The sequence below is a fragment of the Chelonia mydas genome, chromosome 25 (genome assembly GCF_015237465.2).
Source record: "Chelonia mydas isolate rCheMyd1 chromosome 25, rCheMyd1.pri.v2, whole genome shotgun sequence".
Taxonomy (NCBI): domain Eukaryota; kingdom Metazoa; phylum Chordata; order Testudines; family Cheloniidae; genus Chelonia; species Chelonia mydas.
The window spans coordinates 11,517,952-11,543,634 of NC_057858.1; the positions used below are offsets into that span (position 1 = coordinate 11,517,952).

The 25,683-nt window shown below is 48.2% G+C and overlaps 1 protein-coding gene across 6 annotated transcripts in view; it reads left to right on the forward strand.

The window, feature by feature from the left end:
- STK11 (serine/threonine kinase 11) overlaps window positions 1-25,683 on the forward strand; it is a 73,842-nt gene that overhangs the window by 33,301 nt on the left and 14,858 nt on the right. For 5 of the 6 annotated variants that reach the window (XR_005223319.2, XM_037885433.2, XM_043535766.1 and 2 more), the window contains 4 exons: window positions 472-608; window positions 1,260-1,387; window positions 13,007-13,064; window positions 23,443-23,636. Coding sequence is in view for 5 of the 6 variants with exons in the window: in XM_037885433.2 (XP_037741361.1) it covers window positions 472-608; window positions 1,260-1,387; window positions 13,007-13,064; window positions 23,443-23,636 (517 nt within the window). In the remaining variant the exon portion in view is untranslated. Of the gene's footprint in view, window positions 1-471; window positions 609-1,259; window positions 1,388-13,006; window positions 13,065-17,378; window positions 17,638-23,442; window positions 23,637-25,683 lie in introns of those variants that run through there. The other variant, XM_043535767.1, reaches the window with a different exon arrangement.

Below are 25,683 nucleotides of genomic sequence, written 5' to 3' on the forward strand. Positions count from 1 at the left end.
GACTCTAGCATTCAATTTCAAGGCCAAAGTCCAAGCATCTAGGTACTAGAGTTTCTCAACAAAAGAGTTGTAAGAACCTTTTTAACATGGGCAAAACAATGTATTTTTCCCTGATCTCATTCTTTGAAATGGTTAAACTGTTTTACCTGAAACTTAAAAAATCAGACTGGGAAAAAAACACAGCATAAAAAACTTCAGTCCAAACAGTCAGTGGGGCAAAGCTATAAGCAACTGAAAATATGCCAACACTTCCTAGTCAAAGAGCACATCTTAACTATAGGAGACCCCACCAGCTCTGCTTGTAATATATAATACTATCGGTGGTCTATTGTAGTTGGACCCACAAGATGGACAAAGACTCGCCTGGAGTCTCTCTCAAAAGGGCAAAGCTTTTATCGTGGATATTATCCTTGATCTCTGAAGAGTTTGTGATCGTGTGAGAGTCACTCAAATGTCTGTCTCTTGCCGCAGGCATTGCATCCGTTTGCAGAGGATGATACGTGCAGAACGAGCCAAGGGTCGCCAGCATTCCAGCCGCCAGAAATTGCCAATGGCCTCGATACCTTTTCAGGCTTTAAAGTGGACATCTGGTCAGCAGGGGTCACGTTGTAAGTACCTGCGCAGGAACCCTGGATAAATCTTTACTCCCGTAAAAAAAAAAAAAAAAAAAAATCCTAGTTCAGATTTGTGCTGGCTAGTAGGAGCCCTGATGATGGACTAGTGTTAATGTAGCCCCGCACTCCCTTCTGCCACCTGTGGGATTCTTCAGCGTCTGAGTGACTGTGTTCTGCTTCCATGGGTGACTTGCTTCGGGCACAGTGTTGTTCTGGGAGCTGCAGCTGGGGGTGCTGTGTGAGCATTTAGGGCTCCCACTCCCTTTTGAATGGTGGGTACATCCAGGAGCAAATGCCCAGAGTGCTGGAGAAATTGAGCCAGTCTCTCTGCCTGTAGCTGCATACCTGGCATTTCTCAATCCCTGTCTGTCCAGGTGTGTTTGGGGCTCCTAGCCTTGCAGTACCTGAGCACCTCACAAGTATTTGCTTAGTCTTTTCCTTCCCAGCTTGTAGGAGAAATAGCTTGGTAAGTTTCTGGTTCACGTGTATGTGTGTGAAGTTTCTGTCAGAAAGTTGTGTCAAGAGAGGGGTTGGAATGCATTTGAGTCCGCATCCGTCGTCCAGTTTTCCTGACTTATCTGCTTGTTGCAGAACTAGAACCTGTTTCATATATTTGTCCTCACACTGTTCTTTCTGCATTTACAGATACAACATTACAACGGGTCTCTATCCCTTTGAGGGGGATAATATCTATAAGTTATTTGAAAACATCGGGAAAGGGGACTACACGATTCCAGAGGATTGTGGTCCTCCGCTCTCAGACCTACTTAGAGGTGAGCGTCTCTTTCAAATGACCTGAATGAAAAGGGGTAAAACTGTGGCTGTAACAAATACCCAGCAGGCTTAGTACCGATGGAGAAGTGCCTCACTCAAAGCATTATATGAATGTAGAGAAGTCTGTTTATCAGGCTTTGCCCCTTTCAGAGTTTAAGATTAGCCTTTGAATGTTCTGTGGTGCTATAGACTAATCCCATGAAATGAGCTGCAAGCATTTCCTTTATAGAAACAAGTCATATACTATGGCTCCAATTTCATGTGCTTTCGAGAGATTTTAAAACCTGGAGGGCAAACCCACCAAAGGGTGGATTTAAAGCAGCATCAGCGCTGTAATGCTAGTTTTTCTGAAGCAAGCACATTCAGTTAAGATCCTTGCCCAAGCCTTATAAAGCAAGACATAAGCATAATGGTGCCCATTGAGGGCACAGCTTCTGCTTTCACTTTCTTTTCAGCGTCTGCTCTGAACTTCCTCCCTTGGAGCTGAGACAGGGCGTTAATAATACTGTCTTTTGTGGCTTGCCATATGAAATGCTTCAACTGGTATTAAGTGCACTAATTCTAAGGAGCTGCATCCTGCTGTGCTCTTGACGGAGGGAGACTCCTCTAGGGTCTGCTTGGTGCACTTAAAAAGCTCAGCATACAGGCCTGAAGAGCGAGTCTGCTCTTCCCTCTGCAGCTCAGCTTTTTGGAAGAACTTTGTGAGCAGTATAGTCATCATCTGAGCTTCCCGTGATAGAGACCAGGGAGAGGTAGCACTGTTCAGTGTATAGGAGACTTGACTGGGACATAGGAGACCAGGGTTCCATTCCCAGCTCTGATACTGACCTGCTGGTTGAGCTTGAGCAAGTCATTTGCCTTCTGTGAGCTTCTGTTTCCCCTCCCACCCTTTGTCATCTGTTTAGACTGTAAGCTTTGTGGGGCACAGATTGTCTCTTATTGTGCGTCCAGCATCTTGCACAATGGGGCTCTGATCTCCTTTGGGGGTTCTTGGCACTGCTGTAGAACAAATAAAGTAATGGTGGGAATCAACTTACTTTTTGTCTTTAAAGAGTAGTCATGTGTGCAGGCTTCAAATCCACTGACTTGTGGGGTATTCCTGCTCTTAAAGCACTGCTTCTACGTAAAATAATTCTGAGATTAATACTTTGACCTTCTGTTGTGGGGAGTATCTCTGCTTTGTGCAAAGCTTTTTAATCTTCTCACTTCTGCCACTGACTAGCTGTGTGAAGGTGAGCAAGTCCCTTTGCCTCTCTGGGTCTGTTTCCCCTTCAGGAAACAGGAGTAATGGTGGCGGAGCTGAGGCAAAGCAATATGCCCACACTCTCGCAGCAAGTCAGTGGCAGAGCTAGGAGCAGAACTCGGGAGTCCTAGTCCCACTGTTCCAACCATTTGATGCAAGAATGTTCTTTGAGTAGTGCCCCCGTGGGTGCCCCACGTCAGGTGCGCACGTGCCTCTTGAGCCCTTGATTGGAGATTTCGGTTAGCAGTGTCTGTTTGGCCCCCACACGCGCTCTGTGCAAACTAGTGCCACACGCCACGGCTATCTAGAGTTCTTCACTCTCCGCCATCTTGAATTACCTGTTGGATGTGAAGAACACACTGTATTAATTAGCTCTATTAAGGTTAATCTGGCTGTGATATTAGCATTTCATCCCCCGCTAGAAGGGTTTTCAGTATTTGCTCACTCTGTCCTCTAGACTTGTTAAGGGAACCTCCACGCCTAGGACCTCCATCTGAACCTGTAGCAACTTGCTCCTTGCTTCATTTATCTGTGACAACGGCCTTTCAAATACCTATCACGTCGGCTTGCCTGGATGGCACCCCCATTCACTGTATTTTTCAAGGACGAGGTCTCCTTACAGCCTCAGCCAAAATTCTTAGCTAAAGTGCTGTCGGATTTTCATCTTAACCAGCCCATTCATCTACCGGTGTTTACCTCCAAACCACATCAATCTCCGCGTGAGACCTCCGTTCGCACATGAGATATATCACGGTCATTGTCCTTTTCCTTTTCTGTAGATAGGACCAAACAATTTTGGAAATCGACTAGCCTGTTTGTCTCCATCACAGAGAGATCCCCGGGGTCCATGATCTCTACTCGGAGACTTCTGAGTTGGAGCTCTGGGTGTATCATTGCTTGCTATGGTGTAGCTGGTGCTCCGCTCCCCCAGAAGGATAATAGCCCTCTACCAGATCACAGGCAGCTGCCACAGCTCTAGTCAAGAACATTCCAGTGTCTGAGATGTGCAGAGCTACTCTGTGGGCCTCAGCATATACTTTTTCTAAACACTCTGCCTCGGTCCATGCCGTCAGATCTGATGCAGCACTTGGTGCTGCTGTACTGTCTTCAGTCTTAGACTCCATTCCAAAGCCGCCTCCTCCCTGTGGGAGACATTGCTTGGGAGTCACCTGAAGTGGAGCACCCACAGAGACTCGTAGAAGAGGTCAGTAACTGGCTCTTTGAGATGTGTCCCTCTGTGGGTGCTCCACTGCTCACCCTCCATCCCCTCTGCTTTGAACTGTGTTTTGTTGGACGTTTGGATAGAGAAGGAGCTGAGGGGGGTGAGCCCATGCCGTTCAGTAGCCCCTTGGCGTGCGCCACAAGGTTGTCTAGAGCGCACGCGCAGGCCCAACAGACACTGCTAACAGAAAATCTCTGATCAAGGGCAGATGTGCACCTGAAATGGGGCACCCATAGGGGGACATATCTTGAAGAACCACAGTTACTGCACAAGGTGAGTGTAACCTCTTCTTTTGAGGGTTGGGATGATCGTTGATATTTTTGCTCCTGCATAAAATAGAATGCCAACATGGAGAGCAGTTACATGTTAATATAGCAGCTGAATCGGTGGTGTCCGCTTAGGAGCAGCGTGGCATGGGGCTAGCACTGGTCTGGCTCTGGGTGCTACCACTCAGGACACCACTCACTCCATAGGATGGGCTTATTGTGTTCTCTTCTGTCTTACCATATAAAAGACACTGATAGTAGTCAGTGATAAGAAAGGTGCAGAATAACAGTGATCGAACCCCAGACATGACTCTGATCACACTTGGACACCTGCACTCCTCTGGCGCAAGCCCCAGAAGTAGCCTAGAAGGAAAGCATGGGTGGGTTAGTGGTTGAGCACTGCAAGCCTGCCCACACTACAAATACAGCAGATCCGGAAGACTGGGTTACAACACTGTTCCCCTCTGACCTGGTTCCAACACTGTTGCAATTTGTAGTTAGATGGACTTTTAACAACCTTCCGGAGCACTTCACAATTGTGGTCATCTATGCTACAAATTGTAACCATGTCATGGGGCCCCACTGTGTTGTAACCAGGTTCCCAGACTTGGTTATGTCTGTGGTGTGGATAGGTCGTCTGCTGCAAGAGATGACTACAAAACAAACTTGAATCTCTTACGTGATGGATCATTCACCTTTTTGCCACTCTCAGGGCCTGAAGGTTCTAGTTCCAAACTCCCAAATCAGCCTGACATTTTTAGTGACCTAAGCATGCTGTTCTCAGCTGCATTTCCATAGTAGTTCAGTAGGTGGTGCTATCTGTATAGATTGTAGCTTTTAAGGCATTTTGAGGAGATGATTTTGTCCATTGTTTCGAACAGCCCCTATTTATCTTCCTTTCTAGGATGTTGCTGACCCCGACCATTCAAGTAATCTGGAGATGATTTTAACTTCTCTGGCTCCATACTGATTATGAAATAAGTTTATTTCCCTGTATTTTGCAAAGCATTAATCAGCTGTAATAGCTTCAGAAACCGTTAGTAAGGCCTAGCTCGAGATTGCTCTCAGCGCAGCTGGCATCTTGGCTATGCTGCTGAGACTAATGTGGCGATTGTCTAAGGCTTGGAGCTAGTGACTGACGCATGTCTCGTGTCATGCTCACATGTGCTGGTGAGTGATGTCCAGATCTATACGTGGCATTTTAGTCGGCAAATGCTAACTCAGAAAAGCAGCCCCTCTCTTGGGAGCATGGAAATTGCTCAACTGGAGCAAACCCACTGGCCCATCTTGACTGGCGTCCAGTCTGATGCCAGCTGGATCTAAAATAACGGCTGGATGCTTCTGAGACAGGGGATAAGCCTCTCTAGTGCCCTTGGTATTGAACTCCAGTGTGGTGGTGTGGCATTTTCTTCCTGAGTCCCGGTGCAAATTGCTTGTGCTCTGAAACATGTGGCTTGAAAAACGGCTAAACCTGTGCCCTAGCTTAGTTGCCTTTTTTCCCTTTTGATGATCTGCCCTATCCTTGCTCTTGGAAATCTCCTGCCTCTCTCTCTCTCTCTGCTACTTTCAGGCAACAGGGGCGCCGTCGCCCCCTGGCCTCAGAAGATTTGTTTTTGGTTGGCAGCCTATTTTCTTTGCTCCCCTTGTCCTCGCTGGCATCTCTCCCCTGCTGCCTTCTGTTTCCAGTGGCTGGCAGCTGTGTGCCGCCTATTGGGCGACGGCTAAAGAAGATAAGCTCTCTGTGCAGGAGATGCTCCTGCCTGTCTGCACCGAGCATTCTTCCCCTGCCCCCTTGATGAAGTCCTGGGGACCTCTTCAGTTTTCTTCCACCCCTCCCACTCCACATGCTTACTTCCTGTAGCAATAGGCTCGCTTCAGAGTTGGCTGGAGCCTCTCAACATTGCTTTTGAGTTAGTCTGAGCCCCTTCCCTTTCTGTAGAGATCAATGTACCAAATAGACATGAGGCGAGTTAACTCTGTGGTGTCCCTCCCCACTTTTGCTATGGGGATACCATGGGCATCACAAACTGCTGTCGCAAGGCATGAAGTGTAACCCAGCTTGCAGGGATCCAAGTGTTCAGCATTGCCACATCCCCTCGTGGGTAGCACTGGTGACAAGGCAGAGGACTTTTGCCACGTGCCCCTATTTTTCTATGCAGTACATCCACATTCTTTGCTATGCTCCTGCATCTTCTGCAGCTGGTGAAATTGAACTCAAGCGTACTGTTTGCAGGCTTGCCAGTGCATGTCTGATAGCTTTTGGAATGAACAGCACAGATCCCCGTAGCTTGGCTCACTCCCCCTTCCATTGCCTCAGGAGGACTCTTCTAGCACATAGCAGAGTGATGAGCACTCCTCCTGCTTTCATCGTAAAGAAGGCTACAGTATGTTGCAAAGTATTTGTTTCCTCTCTGGCTGGAAGTGCTGCATTGAGCGGGGTGCCAGCTTGGTTGGGAAGCAGATACAAGAAGATGCTTTTTAAAGCTTTGTTTTTCTGTTGACTACTTTTTTGCAGCTGCTCAAGCTGTTGTGTGGTTTTTCTCCTCACCCCTTGAGCTTGTCTTTACCAGCCTTTATCTTTCCAGAGAAGAAGCAAGATCGCTGAAGGCCAAGAGTTTCTGGGGCTTCCAGCCCCTTCACGGGTCTATTTCAAACTCCTAGCAAGAGCAGTACTATAGTATTTTAGTACAGGTTAGTTGGGATGCTGCTTTTCAAGAGAGGAATGAATCTCGTCCTTTCACTGATTGACATTAGAGGGCTAGCATGGGTAGGCCCACATTGTCTGTGGGGGTAGCTCGTCAAGGTAGAAGCCTCCCCAGGTGACCTGAAGCTCTGACATCACCATTGCATGACTTGTGTCCCAATAAGATTCATTTCTGGGCAAGAAAAATGAGATTTTAAAAATCTTCTGTGTGCCAAATCCTATTTTGAAATAGGCTTCTCCTGCCAGGAGCCAAAGAAAGATCGGCTCAGTGGTAAGGGAACTGGTCTGGCACTTGGGAGACCTGGGTTCAATTCCTCAGTCAGCCATTGACTGCCTGTGTGATCTTGGGCAAGTTTCTTTGTGCCTCAGTTCCCTCCCTGTAAAAAAGACATGATCTACTTCCCTACTGAACAGGGATGGTGAGAGGGAAAATGCGTTCGAGGTTGAGGTGCTTGAATACTACAGAAATGAGGGCTGTAAGAGTCCATAGTTGACATACTGGTGTCTAGGAAGTAGTCCAGTGTCACTGTGTGTTTGTCATTTGAAAGACTCCGCTAGTCTCCCAGCGTGCAGGAGGGGAGCCCAAGCTTGAGGAGGGACGAGTCTAGAGGTGTTCCCAGGAGGTGGAGGGAGCGAGGGAGCAGAGCTCCTCTCTTCATGCTCCCTCCCAAAAAGGGCCCTTAAGCATGAATGAGTTTTGCGTTTACTGCAGAGGGCACCCTTTCAACCAGAACACTCAGCTGCATGTGTATTAACCCTTGCAATACCTCTGAGGCAGATACTCTTGTTCCCATTTTACAGATGGAGGAATTGATGAGGGAGATGACTCGGCCAGGATGTGGCGTTGAGTCAGTGGCTAGAACCTAGAAGTCCTGAATTACAGCTGTTACCTCCTTTGCCTACTTAACATGTACCTGAAGAGGCTCCTGGCTGCCAGAAGTTACTCAGCTACATGGTGCTCTATCTTTGTGTTTGTCCAGGACTATATAAAGGTGCATGGGTGGTTGTCAGTGGCAAGGAGGCAGGACGGATTTAAGGTCTTCTGTGCTCTGGTAGTCCATGGCATTACTGGAAAAAGGGATTCATGCTACCTGTAGTTCCATATTTTGTGCTGGGCAGAGGATCAGAGATGGGTTGGGCACGCTTAACCCGTCTGAAATGCTGTGGGAGCAGAGATCTGAGAGCTGGGCATCCATCCGAAGAATCGCACTGCTCCAGTGTTTCATCTCTCCTCCCAAATAAACCACATGGAAATCTTTACTGTAAGTGGTAGAGAATATCTGTGTGGTTATTGTGGGCAGACACTTTTAGATGATTTGACTGGTGAATAGTACATGATGTTTTGCCTTTATGGAGTCTCTCTCCAGTGCTGGGCTTTAGCCACACAACTGCTATATATGAGTACAGATTAATCCCTGAGTTTTAATTTCCACTGATTAGATTTTCTTCTTCCAGCATTGCCCAAAATATAATACTTTTTGGCTCAAGTTACCTTCATTGCTCCTTTAATTGCTGAACCCTGTCTGAGAACAATGTATTGCACCACAGCTGCTTGTAAGAAGTGCTATTATTCCCCTTTTTTATAACCTGTTTTAGACACTTAATTCCTTTTTTGCCTACCCACATCCTCTCCCATACCTGTTCCATCTAGTAAATGCTGTAAATCTCTTGGCAAGCACTGGCATTTTCTAAGCAGTCTTTGAGTTGATGCTTGTGCATTATTCGGATGATCTGAGCAGGCTTGGATTGAAGATGCTTACTTCCAAAAGCCACAACACCCCAGCAAAGCCGTCTCAGACCTGTAGATCAGGGGTTCTCAAACTGGGGGTTGGGACCTCTCAGGGGGTTGCGAGGTTGTTACCTGGGGGGGTCGCTAGCTGTCAATCTCTACCCCAAGCCCCGCTTTGCCTCCAGCATTTATAATGGTGTTAAATATATTTAAGTGTTTTAAATTTATAAGAGGGGTCGCACTCAGAGGCTTGCTGTGTGAAAGAGGTCACCAGTAAAAAAAAAAAAAGTTTGAGCCACTGCCATAGATACTATGAAAAAGCACCGCAGCTTTGAGACAACCCCATTGTGTCTGGGATCTTGGATGTGCTGTTCCGTGCAGGTTTTCATGTTTTGGCTTGCAGAAAATTCTGCTGAAATTGATGACAGACAGGTCTCCAGAAATGCCCTCCGGAAATGTGATTTTCTTTTTCTTTTTCTTTTTTTTAAAGTCTCCACTCTATAGAGAGTCTTACCTGACCGTATCCCCTTCTGACTGCATTAAAAAATAAGCCATCCAGTATCAGAATTCAGTGTCTCTGGTCCTCATGTACAATCTGCCTTCACCCGAATCGTATCTTTTTAATTTTTTAAAATAAAACAGCCGTTCAGCTGTGAAGTGACCATCTAATAATCGTACTGATCGGGTATTTAATTAGGTGTGGGACTTTTCTAACCACTTTTCCAATTACTGCTTCTGTATGATGAATAGGGAGGGAGAAAGTTAGTTGGGGCTTGGTCCTGCTTTGAGCAGGGGGTTGGACTAGACGACCTCCTGAGGTCCCTTCCAACCCCGATATGCTATGAAAGCTGCTGGGCTGTGCCATGCATGTCTGATTAGAGGAGAAAGGGGAAACACCCACCCGAAGAAGCACAAGTTTGGCAGAAGAGGCCCCTGATCAAGTCCCTGTCCAATATTGAGCTGATACCAGGTTTGACAGTAGCTAAGAAGTTGGAGTTGCCTTCGCGTCATGGGGGAGCTGTTCACTAGGGCCTCGTTGCTGCTTGGAACAGCCGTGATAAGATGAAACCGGTGACCTGGCGGCGTCCTAAGACACGGCTTCTGAGGGCACAGGAAGCCTGTGAATCTCTGGCACTGCCCCACAACAGCTTTGAAACGATCGTGGAAAGCGGCACAATTTAGATGCATGCCCCTGTCACACCCATGTCGGCCCCAGGGTGTGGATTCATGGCTTAAGACAACAATCTATAAGCCAACAACAACACCCCCAGCAGCTTTCCATCCCTGTCTGGACTGGGATTAATGGGCCACTTCACCTTGAATGGTCCCTTGAAATATCTGTTAACTACTTGTGCTAAACAATCTGTTCCACCTTGTATGTAGGTGTGACACTCTGAAGACTTGTCTGCACTGGCACTTTACAGCCCTGCAACTTTCTCACTCAGAGAAGTGACGCACGCACGCTGCAGGTTTCAGCCCTGTAAAGTGCCAGTGTAGACAGTGCCCCAGCACTGGGAGCCATTCCCCTCGCAGAGGTGGGTGGTTGTTTTTTTGTTTGGTGTTTACACAGCCACATTAAAGCGCTGCCGAGGCCAGTGCTTTAATGCTGCTAGTGAAGACATGCTCTAGTCTGCTAGTCTCCTAGTGCAGATGTGCTTTGCCAACAGGAGAGAGCTCTCCCATCGGCATAATTACTCCACTTCCCCACTGACATAGCGCTGTCCACACCAGCACTTAAGTCGGTGTAACTTGTGTTGCTCGGGCGTGGCTTTTTCACACCCCTGAGCAACTTAAGCTATGCCGAAGTATACGCTAGTGTGTACAAGCCTTCAGTCAGTTTCCCAGACCTGAAGAAGAGCTCTGTGGAGCTCGAAAGCTCATCTGTCACCCATAGCAGTAGGTCCGATAATAAATATTACCTCACCCTCCCTGTCTCTCTAATAACTTAAACATGGCTAATATCCCGATGGAGAAGGGAGGGGTAGGCATTAGTAAGACTTTGGCTCTAATTTGACAGCCAAGTTAATTGTGTCCGAGCCTAGTCAGCTCTCTAGGGCTGGAGAGGAGAGCATGGGTGACAGTCACCACACCAGTGCACCAAGTGCATGAGCCAAACTCCTCCATGGTTTAGTGCCATTACACAAGGTATGAACCTAACTCAGTGAGGCTAAAAAGCCCATTGGACTGGTTCTGAATGGATTTTTCATCTTTGCCACTAAAACGTACTTTGCACCTACCACCGACGGAAGGAGTTGGTTAAATTTTCAGGAACTGTTCTGGAGAGGGGCAGAAATAATAGGCTAATGGAGCTTTGAAGGATCGCCAAATGGAACAAGGTGAGCCCTTCTCAAAACGCTCTTGAGATCGGGGCAGGGTGTTCAGCTCTTATGGGGGATGGATTCAGCCTGTTGTTTGTGGCGGAAAATATCAGATCTTAGGCCAGGGATTCTCAGGGCAAATTATTTGGTGGCCTCAGAGTGTGGCCACCAACTCTTGCTGGTGGCTGCTCTCACACTTGTTTCTAAAATACTTAAATTACTTTTAAGGGGGGGAAAAAAATGCACAAATACACATCCAAATCATTGTAATTTATTTATTGCTAGCTAGTAATTCTGCTGTGAAAAGTGATATTAACAAACATATAAGTATCACTTTTCACAGCAGACTTACTCAGCCCCAGCAAGTCTGGGGACCAATTAAGCCCTGGACAGGGGCTGCGGGTGGTTTGGGTAGGGGGTGAGGGAGGTTGAATGGGGAGGCTGTTGGGAGCCAGAGCCTGAAGCCCCACAGTTTGGGGACAGAACCCAAACCAATGTGGCCAGAGCCTGGGGATGGAGCCCAAATCCCTGCGGCCAGAGCCTGCCTTCCATGCCACTGCTGGGTTAACACCCAAAGCCTGAGCCCCACCACCCCTGGGAACCTGCCTGCTCCTCCAGCATTGTGCCCCAGGTGTCTCCAGAGCAGGGCAGGGCCCAGCTGGAAGCCCCAGCAGCCAACACCAAGGCTGTGCATCCAGGAGCACCAGGGAGCGGGAGGGGCCACTGCTTCTCTCTCTCTCCCTTCCCTCCTCTCCCCCCCCCAATCACAGCCCAGGAGGCTGTGGCTGCAAGAAAAGCCCCTGGTGGCCACATATGACCACGGTGGCTGCATTTGAGAAACACTGTCCAACACCTACCCAGTAGAAACGGATCTGAGGTATCCATTCCAAGGTTGCGTGCCCAGCTGTGGTGAGCTCCTGCCAGGGGATCAATCTAAAGTAGCTGTGATTCATGGTTATATTTTCTGTGGGGGAGGGGAAGGGGAGGAGGTGGCACATAGGAGCACTTTTAATCCCTCCTCCCTGCCCTACTGCTGCAAGGTTCCTCGGTGTTAACCCTCTGCTCTTTGAACTGTTACCAGTCATTTGAAAACAAAACTACTTGGAATTCCTCTCTCCAAAAAAGCACAGTGCGGCGGCAGCAGCTGCATCCCCACCGTATGGTGCCTGGAACCCTATTTATAGTTCCCTTGGCTTCTGTCCCTAGGCTGTCATGTCCCTGTATTGTAATCTGTGTGCAGCACCACGCATGTTGTTTGGTGTTCAACAGGTTAGTAACTTAGTGGTGGTTTCCATGGGGAACGCCTGTATCTTGCATGCAGCTGATGGAGGTGCGGGGCACTGGACTGGTTAATGCCTCATTGGCCAGTTTCTGGGGAGTGGTGTGAAACTTTTTATTTCTCTCCCTCTTGAACTGTGACTCTTTTTAAAGAGTTTGAAGGGCGGAGGTTGCAATAAATGAGTCTCTGGGGATGTGGGGCAGCCTGTGTCTGAGGGGGAATCTATCCCCCTCTCTGCTGGATGGTCTGGGTGAGAGAGAATGTATTGGCCAGCTCCTTTCCCCATGCCCAGATCTCATATAACTGATCGCAGACTACAAGAGGGCCAGTGAGCAGGGAAGAGCATTGTTCAAGAGACCTTAATTCGAGGGGCTTCAGGGAGATACCTGTCCCTAGAATGCAACCTCTGGCCTGCTGCGTAGTTGAGTATACACCACTCCAAAGCCTTTGGCTTCTCTGTGGTAAGGTTTGACCAACGTGGATGATCTGTGGCCTTAGAGACCCGAACCATTCACTGGCTGGGAATGGGGGAGAGAACTTGACCTCAGTCCTCACATTGCAAAGGAGGGGAGGATTATCCCCACTTTGAAGGTAGAGCACAGGCTCACTCACATCTGCACAGCTAGTCAGCAGTGGAGTTGGGGTTAAACGCTGCCTTTCCTGACCCTCGCTCCATCCCATGCTGCTGCCTCTCATTTTAAAGAGGAAGGTCTCACTGAACTCCCATGGCCAGGGGGACTGGAAACCATGGGTGCTGTTATGGGGGAATCGGGAGGGGTGGGGCTTTGTGCTTCCTTTCTCTAAATTGGCTGAGAGCGCTTGTGAATCTCACCTCAATTTTTTTTCCTCCTTTTCAGGGATGCTTGAATATGACCCAGCGAAGAGATTTTCAATACAGCAGATAAGGCAGCACAAGTGAGTGTTCAGCTTCTTCCTATTAGTCATTCTCTTTCTGCTTCTTATGCTAATGTACCCGTGCTATCGCTGTGCACTTGTTTTTTCTTTTGACAGCAGACACATGGAAGTCACTAGGTATCCTTCCCCCAGCTCTGCTGGAGCTCTGGCAACTTGCATGTAAATCTAGTTGGCGTTCTCTTTTTCTTTAAGCATCGAGCTGAAGCATTTCAGTTAACTGGTAAATAATGAAAGTGTTTAAAATGTGTTTCTCGCATGAATAATGAGATTCACGGGCCAGATAGTAGCAGTGTGGGCAGGGGAGGGGGTGGGTCCTTGAAGCTGAGGATATTGAAGTAGGGATTTGGATTAATGTTTTCTGTCTCTTAATGTCCAAGAGATGGAACAGCTGGATTTCAATGTAGTGGCAGAGTTGCTCCATATGGAATCCAGTGCTTGAGGAAGGGTTCCAAGACAGGGAATATTTTGTCTGTCTTTTTTAACCAATCATTCTCTTCCCTCCCCCCCGCATTTCCACCCCACATCCCTGCCATTACTTTTTTAAAAAAAAAAAACAGCCTGTTATTGCTGAGGTTTAAGGATCGGTTTGAACATGCTGCCTCTGAGCAGAGATTTCCTGGCTGGATGAAAGTACAAGAACAAACAGTGTTCTAAGGATGCTTCAGCGAGGAGGCAGTGTGAGCTTGACTCCTGTTTGACTAGGAAGTGCTCCTGCGGGGGGACAGAGCCGCTGGCGAGAGTGCCCCTGCTCAGCAGAGCTCTTGCATATGAGCTTGCCCCAGAACGCTCTTGGGAACGCTGTAAAGACCAGGATCTGACCCTGCAAGGCACTAGGCGTGCTCTGCTCCCATTCACTGTGGCCAGAAGCATCTGTGTCCCCTTGTCTTTCCTATGGAAAAGCTGCAGCTGAGATGCTGTCGTCTGATCCCCTAGTGACTGTCATGAGGGAGTGTGGGATAGGGGCTTGCGGAGACCTTGGGTCAGAGCCAGAGAGGGCTCTGAACTTGTCTTCTGTAGAGCTACCTCACCCTAATGCCTAGAAAGAGCAAAGCTCTGAAGAGCAGCTGCCTTTAAGAGACAGCTGCCTGGTCCGTTAAATTAACAGGCAAGCTGGCAGTCCCCTTTCTGAGACGTGCATGCTGGCTGTCTGACTGGGCCTGAGAGAGGAATGTGCAATTGCAGTAGAGGAGACCGGGGTTAGTCCTGGGCCGTAGAGGGGACTGTTTTAGGGGCGACCTTTTGAACTGTGCATGAGCAGGAAGCGTCTGGCTTCATGGCACCATGATCCTTGGATCGGGGGCTCCTGCAAGTCCATGCAAGTTTTTTTTGCTGCACCCTAATATTGCTACTAGCTGCTCTTCCCCTCTCCACCATTGACTCTTTCAGTGTCAAATGCTTTTGCTGTTCCCTTCTCAGGACCCCTCCCATAGTGCCCTCTTGCTAGTCCATCGCTGCTGGTGCTAGGCTCCTGCAGTCAAGCCAGTGCCTTGTCAATGAGTGCTGCATTGTGGCATGTCTTGGGCTGTCTGTGAAATGGGCTAATAGATGTTGAAAACCATTAATGCACCGCTTGCCATTGTCCCTGCTACTCAAACGTGGGGCTGGGCCACTGGCTCCCATGTGTCGTCAGCTGCCAGGTATTTGAGCTACTTATCCGATGCTCTGTGCACTTGATTCCCTTGTGGCAAAGAGCTTTTGAGTCAGCCTCGCTAGGCTGCAAGCGAAGAGAGAGTTTCTCTAGAGATCCTGCAGGTAGTCAGAGCAAGCAGGAGAGACGAGAAAGTAGAGCAAGCTCTGGGCACAAAGGGCAGTGGCAAACCTCACATGCTCGAACGGCAATCTTCCCACTGACTGGGCACAAGTGCTGCTCCTGAGGCTTTTAACGCTTCCAGTACCGAGAGGAAGGGTAGTGAGTCTCTCTCTTCCTGCAAATACAGTAGCTGGTATTTCCAAGGATTAATCTCTTCTTAGTTTTCTGTTGGCTTAGCCAGTACCTCTTAACAGGCTTTTTTCCCTCCCTGTTAGTAAATGCCTCCCTGCTCCTGCTGTGACATCCCAATAATTACAACAGGCACTGCAGACTGACATCCTTGGGCCCAGGGCAGGTCTGTCCATCACCCTCGTGCGAATGCTGGCGTGGCAGCAAAGAATGTGCTTGGAGAAGAATTCATGCCTCCTGGCTTTGTTTTAATGAATTAAATGGAAGGACTTAGACCCAACTTCTAAATAAGCCACAATCAGGTTAAACGCAATTGACCATAGCCAGTGGAGAGTTTTGGGTGTCCGTCCATATATTGATTGGCAGACAACTTTTCTTCAAGCGCATTCCTAAAATGATCAGCTTTAATTCCAGGGGCAGGGCTGGTCCTGTCTCTTCTGAGACCTTTAGAATAACACTTTGCCCTCTCCAACACCTTCCGTCACAATCAGTAACAGCTTCATATTTACACCACCTCTTTCCGCCCCCTTGCCCACGAAGTCTATATTTATCCCCATGTTACACGTGGGAAACTGAGGCATAGAACAATTGAAGTGACTTCCTGAAAGCCCCACAGCTGAGCTGGGAATGGATTCCCAACTCAAGCCTGAGATAGCTGGCATCTCTCCTTATCCTTGGTATGCTGTTTCTAGAATTTTGATCCTTTGGTTAAGATGCTGAATTGATGTCACTGGTGATTGCCCATGTGGAAGGTAAAGGTCCTTGGGCACTCCGACAAGACTGCAGGACTAGCCTCTGGCATCCAGGCCAGTGTTTTCTCCAGCTTGGAGTCAGGTGGGTGTGGGCAAGAACAAGGCTCCCATCAGTATGTGAGAGAGAAGTGTTCCCTGAGTCATCCTTGTCCTCATTCTGTTCTGTGCTCTGTGGTGCAGGAAACTGCATGCTATTAAGGGAAATAGCAATCTGGTTGGAACAGTCTTGGGAGCTGGGAGACCTAGGATCTGTTCCCAGCTCGTTAGCAGATATGTTGTTACTTTGGACAAGCCAATTCTCCTCTCTGGGACTGTTTTCCCCAGCTACAAAATGGCAGTTACCTGCCCTCTGGGTGCGGGCAGAGATGTGAGAACCAATGATAGATCGAATGACGCGCTGTGGAAGTGCCTAGTGTTCTGTTCACACTGCAGAGCTGATGGCAGAAAGGGCCTGGTAACATTTGGTGCAGACTTATTGTCCACCCTCCCAGCTGCTGCCATTCTCCACACTTTCTTCCCAAGACTATTGCTTCCCCCCTTAACATGCAACTTCCTCACGCCACATGACCTGGAGTGGGTGAGTAGAGGCCTATGACGTCTGTGAATGGGAACAGAGCCTGCCGTAGACTCTCTGGTTTCTGCCAGACGCCTTCCTCACCTTCCCCTTGTTCCCCCAAACTAAATTAATTCTCTTGCATTAAATTTGTATTTACACAGTGTTGGGGTTTGTTTCAGCTGTACCAGCCCTTTCTGCACTCTGGCAGCTCTCTCAAAACTAGCCGCTCTCTGTTGCAGTCTCATGAACCATCAGCTGAACTGGAATGAATTAAAATTCTCCTAGCCTGCCAGCCAGGGCAAATTATTCAGTCTGAGCTGACTATAGTCGACCCATGAGTAATAATGACAGAGCCTTGGAGCCTGCTGCCTCCAGGGCAGTGCTGGTTGGGGAAAACCAGCCTAGTAGCGCATCTTTATGAAATTTTTTTTAATCAGGCTTTGTTGTAAGCCACTCAGACAAGTGCTGGTGTGGACACATGGCCCAGTGCAGACACGCTGCCGAGAGCTAGGGAGGCAGAGCCCCTGGTTCCCTGTGGATCGCTAACCCTCTCCTCTGTGCCCTGCGCTGTTACTGAAGGGCTTAATGCTCGTAAACTGTATTTGGTAACTTTAATTCAATGACCCTGCAGTAGCACTTAAAAAGAAAATCGAAAGTGATGAAGTGGCTGCAGAATCCTACCTCTGCCCCTTGTTTCCAAGGCAACCATCTTGCCTTCTTCCCCACAATGTCACGCTTGATTTGTTCAGCCATAGATATGATTGCAATGGTTCATAGCAAGCGAGAGGGAGCACTTGGCTCTTTATTGGCGGAAGTGGAAGCTGGCCTGTTAGGCTAGTGCAGGGGGTCTGCTGGTGATCTCCCAGAGGCTAGTGGGCCACCTCTTCTCTGACTCACCAAAAAGCCCTCAGCAGCAGATGCAAAGGGTGTCTGTGGAAAGGCTTTCCTTGCTGCTCGGATGCATGGACTGAAAGCCTACAGAATCTGTGTTCATATTGCCACAGTAATCCCCTTCAAAGGCTCTGAGCATATTTGGTAATGCAATAGGTAATGTGCCTATATTCCAGGTATCCTAAGGGGCTATCCAGCACTCGCTGGGCCATGGGCTTGAGGTCTAATAGGCTTTTCTCATCTCTCCTGCCTGCCTTTTCTCATCTCTCCTCCCGCAAATTCTCCCCTGGATGCAAGGTACTGATGGGAAAGCACCTGCTCCTTCTCTTCTCCTGCTCAGCCCTCTGGGTCTTGCTTATTTCTCGGTGTTTGGCACAGAGGTTGGAATTTTTAATTCTTCTACCCACACTCTGCAAATGAGTCTCTTAATGCGAGTGTGTTAAAGGCATTAACGCCTCCATCTGTGCTCTGAGCACCGTTCTTCCTCCGCGCTTCTCTTGTGTTGGAGTCTGAAGTATGACCTCCGGATCCAGTATCAGCTAGAGAAACAGCTCCCCTCTTTTCTACTTATTTCCAGTTTTCACTGAACTGAGGCTAGAGAAACCAGGGTTTGCCCCCTACACCTTCTGGCTGTTATTTAGGAGTAGCTAGTGCACCCCCACCAGAATACACATCTGATTCGCTTGCCATTCCCAGCAGAGAGCTATTGTATGACTTCCTTCTCCCTCAGTCTCCTGCATAATGTCTGTGGGATGAAATCAGAATACTGCTTGCTGGTAGCTCTGTGCAATGGTACTGACCTTCTCCTAACCCAGTTTCTGTTCATGGCCCATATGACTAGAGGGTGGAGAAATGCAAGTAACCTTCCCTTTTGATAAGGGTTGAATAGCCTGCAGCGAAGCATCTGGTTGTCAGTCTTCCCTATCATAAAGAAGTAATTTTAAAATATTTTTGACCCAGAAGAAGTGAATTAGCCAGCAAGCACTTTTAGATCTCCAGCCGTGTCTAACAAGTCTGGGTGCGAGGGAAGATGAAATGTGACTTGAAAGGAGCAGGGAATCATGAGTCTGCTAAGAATAAGGCTTGGGTTTAGAACTCAGATTGCAAGCCAGGCATGCTCATTAAACACTAGTCTGCCTTCAGAGCCTTATTTTTCATTCCAGCCTTGGTTTTCTGTCCTCAAGCCTTGCCCTCTTTAGCTCCCTGTAGATTACAGCAACCCTGCTGGACGTCATTCCGCATAACCGGCTTCTTTGTCACTAATGCTTCTCCCCCAGTGCATATGTGCTTCTTGTGTCCTCCCTCAGCCCACAAAATGGCCAGAAAGAGTTTCTTCCCCCTCCTGCTACGCTTGGTTGCAAATTGTTGGAGGTGGGGAAGAGAAGCAACAGGTGAATCTGCCTCTCCCAGAGACTGTGCTTTCTGTGAGTGGTGCTTCTGAGACCTTCAAAAGCTTTTCTCCTGCCCACTCCCATAATGGGAAGCAAGAAGGGGCGGGTGTGACTGTCACTGAAGCATCAGCCTCTTAGCACTGAGTGAATTGATGATTTTGTGTCCTGGTGCGGTTCCCCTACAAAGCAGCAGTAAAATGGTTGGGATTAAGCAATGAAATCCTGTTGTCTCGTCTCAAAAGCTTTCAAAACCAGTCTCTTGCTTCAGGGTGTCAGCTGATCAATGCAGGGTCAGGCAGGGATTTTATCCCACCTAGATTAGCACAGAATGAGTGGTTGCCTCACGAGGAAGCCATGGCCAGTAACTTCTCAAGCCAGGCTCAGACTCGATGGAGCAGTAGCCTGACCTGCAGTAGCAAACCCTTTGCCTGCTACCAATAGATATGCAAAAAACACAGAGTGACAGGCAGAACCTTGAGTCATGTCAGAGAATTTTCTCTGCCCCGTCTGAGGCTTGACAGGAAATACTGTCTGCTACTTCGTGTCAAATTACTTGAGGGGCTCTTTCCAACGGGTCTTTGGTTTCCTTTTGTACTTCATTGAATCTCTCCTCACACTTTACATTCTGATTAGCACAGATACTTATGTAAATGTTTGAATTCCTCTCCCAGAGGATGCTATCAACATGACTACAGTACAGCAATTCAGGTTTCGGTTGTTAATAAAACCTATTTTTACTCTCCTGGAAAGTAGGACAGGAGGAAGGAAAGAGGCAGAGCTGAAATACAGGAAAACAAACATCACTAGCTGCTAGACATTTCTAGCCCTTCTTTCAGAATTCCTTGGTTATTGGCAACCGTGAGCATCTTTCCACTTTCTCACTTCTGCCCCCTATTCTCCATCCCCTCGAAGTACCTAGCGTTTATCTCTTGGTTCCCTCCAGCCCCATGCCCACGGCAAAAATCGGCTCTGCTAGATGACCCCCCGCATATCGGCCCAGAGCGAAGCTGTGTCTGCACAGTCGCTTCCTTGCTGAGAGCTGTCTCCCACGGAAAGGAAATCCAACCGCCAAGTCAGTACAGGGTTGTGTGTGCCAGGTACGTCGAAGAAACCCCATACCCGGAGCTAGGCGTAACTACTGATTCAAATGCAATTGGGGTGGACATGCCCGCTTCTGCTTTGGTGGCCCGGTGCCCCGAAAGTCTCGCTCTTCATTTTAGCGGTGTTACATTTAGTGGGCCAAATGGTTGTAATTGACAAACCAAAGCGGCGTTCAAATCCCTCCTTTGCCACCAAGCCTGCCACTCTTGTTTCACCTAAGGTAGAAATACCTGTAGACCTATGTCAGTACAAAATGGGAACACCTTAATCTTCCAATCATCCAGGGCAGTTTGTGTCTGTATTGTGTGGCCTCTTCCACTCGGATAGCAAGCTTTTAGGACAGGAATCCTATTCGTTGCGTAGCACCGAGCAAGTCGGTGATCAACAAAAATAAGTCTGCCTGTGACACTTTAGGGAACAGGAAAGAGCAAGTGGATTTAAGTATCTTCTATTATTGGTGGTGAGATTCTTTTTTGGGGGAGTGACAGGCTGATCTTAAACCTAAGAGCTCCAGGCAGATAACGGGCAATATATCGAGGGAGTGTTTGCATTCCAGCTTCCCATATAACACTGGAAATCTGGAAACAATCTTCCTACCGTGCAAGAGGTCTGAAAGTTCACAAGAAGAGTGGGTTTCCCAGGCCCTTGTGAGATCTTGGAGCCTTTACTTCCCATACATGAGCATCTCTTCCACATTCCTCTCTAGTTTAGTCAGAATCTAGAATTCCATATTGACAAATCCTGGGCTTCTCCCATCCACGATCACCAAGAATTCTCCTTCAGCCTCTTTGGCAGCATTGGGTACTCCTGTCTCATCTTTCCCACAAGCCAGCTGCAGCATAGGTAGCTTTTCCAAGCTGCCAGTGCTGGTCTCCAATCCCCCTCAGGGTGCTGTTGTTTCAGAACTACATGGAGCCGGCAAACGAAGCGCTGCTTGGAGGTCATGGAGCTGGTACTTCCTGCAATGGAGCGCTGCTCCCTTCATTGCCCGTCCGTGAAACCCCACATCTGCCATTTCTCCTCTGAGAACCATCTTCAAACTCTTGGCAGGAAAAGCTGCCACTGTGAATTACTTAAAATGCTGAACCAGTGCACCAGACACTTCAAAGAGGCAATTTCTACTGTCTCCAATATAACTGCTTGTCCGCCTTGTCCACCCACCCAAAAAAAAAGGGGGTAGGAAATGATTCTACCATTGGCTAAGAAGTCGTGGCACATACATATCAAATGTCATCGTCTCAGTTTAAAATGACAGCACATTCTTAGGTGCAAAAAGATCAACACCTTTTTCACGAGTGGGGGAGAATTTCTAGACAGATCATATTAAAACTTGAATCTATTTCCCCTTCAGGCTGCTTCATAGCTTTATTTTCAACCATGCTTGCAAAGCTGGGTTTTGAACAAGGTTTGCTCCTCCTTTGAATATTGATTGGTCCGTCCCAGTAGAATGAGACACGTGTGTGAAAATGTAATTAACTGCTTGTTTTCACTGGACAGGGTTTACTAACGTCATATTTTTAGGCTTACTGTCTAACCAGCTTAAGTCTCTAACACAATCATGGTTGCCTTTGTGTTGTGGAGGAGACCTGTGTCCCAACTTAATTCCAGGTCAGGACCGGGGGTGGGGGGCGGCGATTTAAAACAAACCAGGATGGTGTACGTTCCCAAGAGCCCATTCTGGATCTCTCCCATCCCCTTTGGTAAACAGTTCAAATCTGTCTCAGGTTGGTAGTAGCCAAAACCTGTTTCTAACGTCTACATATGCGACCCAGTATCTAAGCATTCATGTTGCACCTGGTACTACTTGGAGCAGCAGTCTCAGCAAAAAGGCCAGAGCACCAAATGGGTGATGGAGGCAGAACTCATGGACCCTCCAGGTCGGGTCTGAGGCAAATTGGTGGAAAATGGGGTGTAGCATGGGGGGAGGGAGGCTAGTGCTGCGCTTTCTACACCTGTTCCATGGGCAGAGAACATAGTCTCTGACCTCAAGCAGCACCTTTCAGGAGCCCTAAAATGAATCTAATAGGCTGGAGGAGAAATCCTAGAGCCTCGTTAGACCAGATCCGCTTACAATGACAAATTACGGTGTCCTTTCCCAGCAAGTGAGGGGCACCTCCCTGGTATTCCCAGGCAGCCCCGATAAACAGCACCGTTGTCTTTACCAAGCTAGTGCTGGGAAGGATTGGCTTTCGTGGATTAATTACTTTTCAACTGATGGCACAAAAGCAGGGGGTTAATATTTAGTGCTGGGATAGCAGCCCATCCGGGGGCCCAGCTGCTCTACACCAGACACTCCTTAAGTGAGAATGCTTTGAACGCCCCTGTCACTTCCTGTGTGTGGGATAACCCTCCTGGGCAGAGTCCACAGAACTGCCTGTTGAAATGGGAGGATGTGCTGCTCTGCATGCCAGATTTGAAGCCGCCCAGCAGCGTGATTCACATAGGATGTGGGAAGAAGCAATTGGATGACCAAAGCCTGACCTTCTGAATGCTTAATCCATAGGCATTGATCCTTCAGGCTGGTGGAGTCATCAGGGTGCATGATTGGGGGCACAGGCACTTGTTACAGACAGCTGCATGTGTGAAGGCTGGGTAAGGCATGTCAGAGAAAGCTGCATGCTGAAGACTCCATGAATTGTTATAGGCAAATGGTATTTGGAATGTAGCCGAGAACCCAAGTGCGTTGGATTACTCTGGACTGTAGATTAGGTGTACAGGGACTCCAATGGTACTTCTAGGAAATGTTTTTTTAGCGCCACTGCACAGCCCTGAGAGCTGTACAGGAGCACGTCTATTATAGGGCAGTGAAAAGTGGAAAAGGCCACCCATCTGGCTCCTGAGATATTGCAAGACTGTTAGACTCTTGATCTGATTAATAATGGCATTTGGCGCTGAGATTCCTCTCTGGGCAGATGGCAAGTTAGAACAGCGCTATGGGTGATGGATTAAATGGTGGTAGAATTCCAACAAGACGGGTGAGGTGGAAGGGTAAAATATTAAGTGACTGTGCCATGATCCCCTGTATATTGCCATGAAGGGGGAGACTGGGGTCAAGATCCATAGCTCTTAAACTCATAGGCTGCAAGTTCCCTTTTCTTCCTGTTATGCTATTTTATGACTCTCTAAAGCTGGGAGAAAGTTCTTGATTCTCATCACTACAGACAAAAATCTCCTGTCTGCAGATCAGGTACTGCTCAGAGAGCACCAGTGAGTGTTGGCTTCCCTCACACTGCTCACTGCCAGCCCTGCTCTTGAGGAACCCCCTGTGTATATGCAGTGGCGGTAATTCATTCTCCATGTTCGTTCAGACCAGGTTGGAATCGGTGAGCTGTTCTGGTCCCCTGAGCCATCCTATTGTGGCTATTTGTCGTGGTCATGTGTATCTAGCAGTATATAGCCATTGCTGCAATAATGCTAGAGATGGTTTTGTAGATCCATCAGAGGTTCTCCTTAGCTCAGTGGCAGTCAGTGGCCTGAACGCCCTCAGGAGTGGTGCTCTCACCTGGTACTTTGTTTTCTGCTGCAGAGACAAGAGGCCCCAGGATTCACCTTTTTTGCCACTGGTCTCTCCAGACTATGCCCTGTGGTGAAGCCTACAAGGGCAAAAACCAGTGCAAGATGTTTTCCATTAATTAAAAAAAAAAACCAGCATCGCTCTGCAAGGATTGGTAGGGGGCATCTCAGACTCTGAGGGCTTCCTGTTGAAAGGGAGGCCATGCTGAAAACCTGTCCCTTGGACTCTTTGCAGCTGGTTTCGTAAGAAACACACTCAGGCAGAGGTTCTGGTCCCCATACCTCCCAGCCCAGAGACAAAGGACAGGTGGAGGAGTATGACGGTGGTGCCTTATCTGGAAGATCTCCATGGCTACAATGAGGAAGAGGATGATGACTTGTATGACATTGAAGATGATATCATCTACACTCAGGACTTCACAGTACCAGGTAAGCAAGAAAAAGGTGATGGGACTGGGGAGGGGGAGGTAACGTTTCAGGCCAATTTTAAAACCTTCTGGAGAAAACATGGTTTGAATGGCCAAATGCTTTCAATAGCTGAGAAGCCTATTGATTATTAAATGATGCACGATCTTTGAGCCAGCTATGGTGCTCCGGATGCATCAGTCCTTTATTTCTTAAATAGGATACCCTTTCCTGTGTGCTACCCACATGCCAATTTCCTTCATTGCATCCAGTAATAGCCTCTACCTGATGGATTTTATTGTTCCGCATGCTTCATTCCACAGCCAATTTTACAAGACCATCTCAAAGTTATTCTGAAGCCCGGTATGATGACTCCGTATTCATAGCAGATAGCGTATTTGTGGAGGAAGGGAACGTTCAGAGAGTTATGCTTAACTTTCAGTTTTGTTGAGGCTTATATTCCCCTGCCCCAGTCTCTGAAACTGTCTATAGTTACAGAAGTGCCTTACAGGAAAAAATCCCAAATTCTAAAAATCAGTAAACAGCTTGAGATCTTCAGAGCCAGATAGAATTTAACCATGCAACTCCTGTTGATCAATGGGAATTGTGTAGCTGAATACCCCAGTTGGCTTTGGAAATTTCAATGTCTGGATGCATGTAAATCCTGGAACTTGGCTGGAGAAAAAGAAATGAAGGGTATGTGGAGAGCTGGCGGGCCAAGGCGCCGGGAGGGCACAGTACAAAGACTTGGCTTGATCACTTTCATTCTTAACACCAGCAGCCATCAAATTAGTTGCTCAGTCTCCTTGCTCCTACTTTACCTGCTTAATAGATTACAAACTACGTACCATAAATGTCAGTTGCTCCCTTGTCTTCATTCTGCTTCATCCGGGTATGGGTGGTCTGATGGTCACTTTGCAAGGAGATGCTACGGTTAATGCCTGTACAGGAGATGACTTCCTCTACGACAAGGTGATCCTAAGTGTCTGAGGATAGGTCATCTCTGCTCTTGGGAAGACTTCCAGCTCCTGGGGTGTAGGATTGCCAGACTGAGCCAAATTCACATGGACTTCAGTAGGGTCCGAGGTGACCTGTGCCTGCCAATAGTGGGGGGACAGAGTGAAGGCCGCCGGCTTCAGCAGTGTTACTGAGCATGCTCAGTACAAGCCAACCAGCGAACCGGTGTGGGGGGGGCACCCATAACCTCACATGCGCCCCCTCCCACGTCACCTCTGAGTAGGGTATGAATAAAGGTGAGATCGGTGTCCTCAATGCAGAAGCTAGGCCTTAGGACAATCTGTGCCTTTGCTCCCTAAATAGACTGTGGGTGCTTCCTGACTGCATGTGATCCGGGAACTCATCCCTGAGCCCAATGAAGGTAACCTGGGCAGCTTTTAGCTTTGAGTGGCCTATGCATTTAAAGGCGTGGAGTAATAACCCAGCCTTGGGCTGACCTCTCAGGCAGCTACCTACACAGGATTTTCCTTTGTTTGCTGCTGCTTTGGCAAGTGATCAAAGTGAGCTAAGCCAGCAGAATCTTAGCTCCTTGTAAAATCCCACCCAGGGGAATGTCCATGCAAATATCCAGCCGAGTGGACATGTACTTTGGCAGGGTGGAGCTTGGCTTTCCAAGACTAAGGGAGTTCCATCAGAGTGAAATTTTCCAAGTGGTGGTTCCCCTGTGACAATCGGCCATTCCTAATAACTAGGGTTTCTAATAAGGATTTATGTACCAATACCAGCTGGGCAAACTGCAGAGCTCTCAACACCTTGGGAAGTTCTGATTAGTCTGAAGGCTGCATTCTCTCCCTCTGTCCTCACTCTCCACCAGTACCATTGACCAATGTTTATGGTCTAGGAAGGTGACCATTCACTAAGCCAGGGCTTCCTCAGGGAGGCTCCTTCTGTTCCATGTAAAAACTCGTTAGGATCCTGAAACTGCCCCATCTCTAGAGCCGTTCTAACAGCAGGCGCGGTGGGGAGGAGAGAAGAGAATTTGCCAGAATATTTCCTGTACTGTACAGGACCTGGGACAGGGACTCGGTTGGTGCCCTCTCAGTTCCTCTGAGGG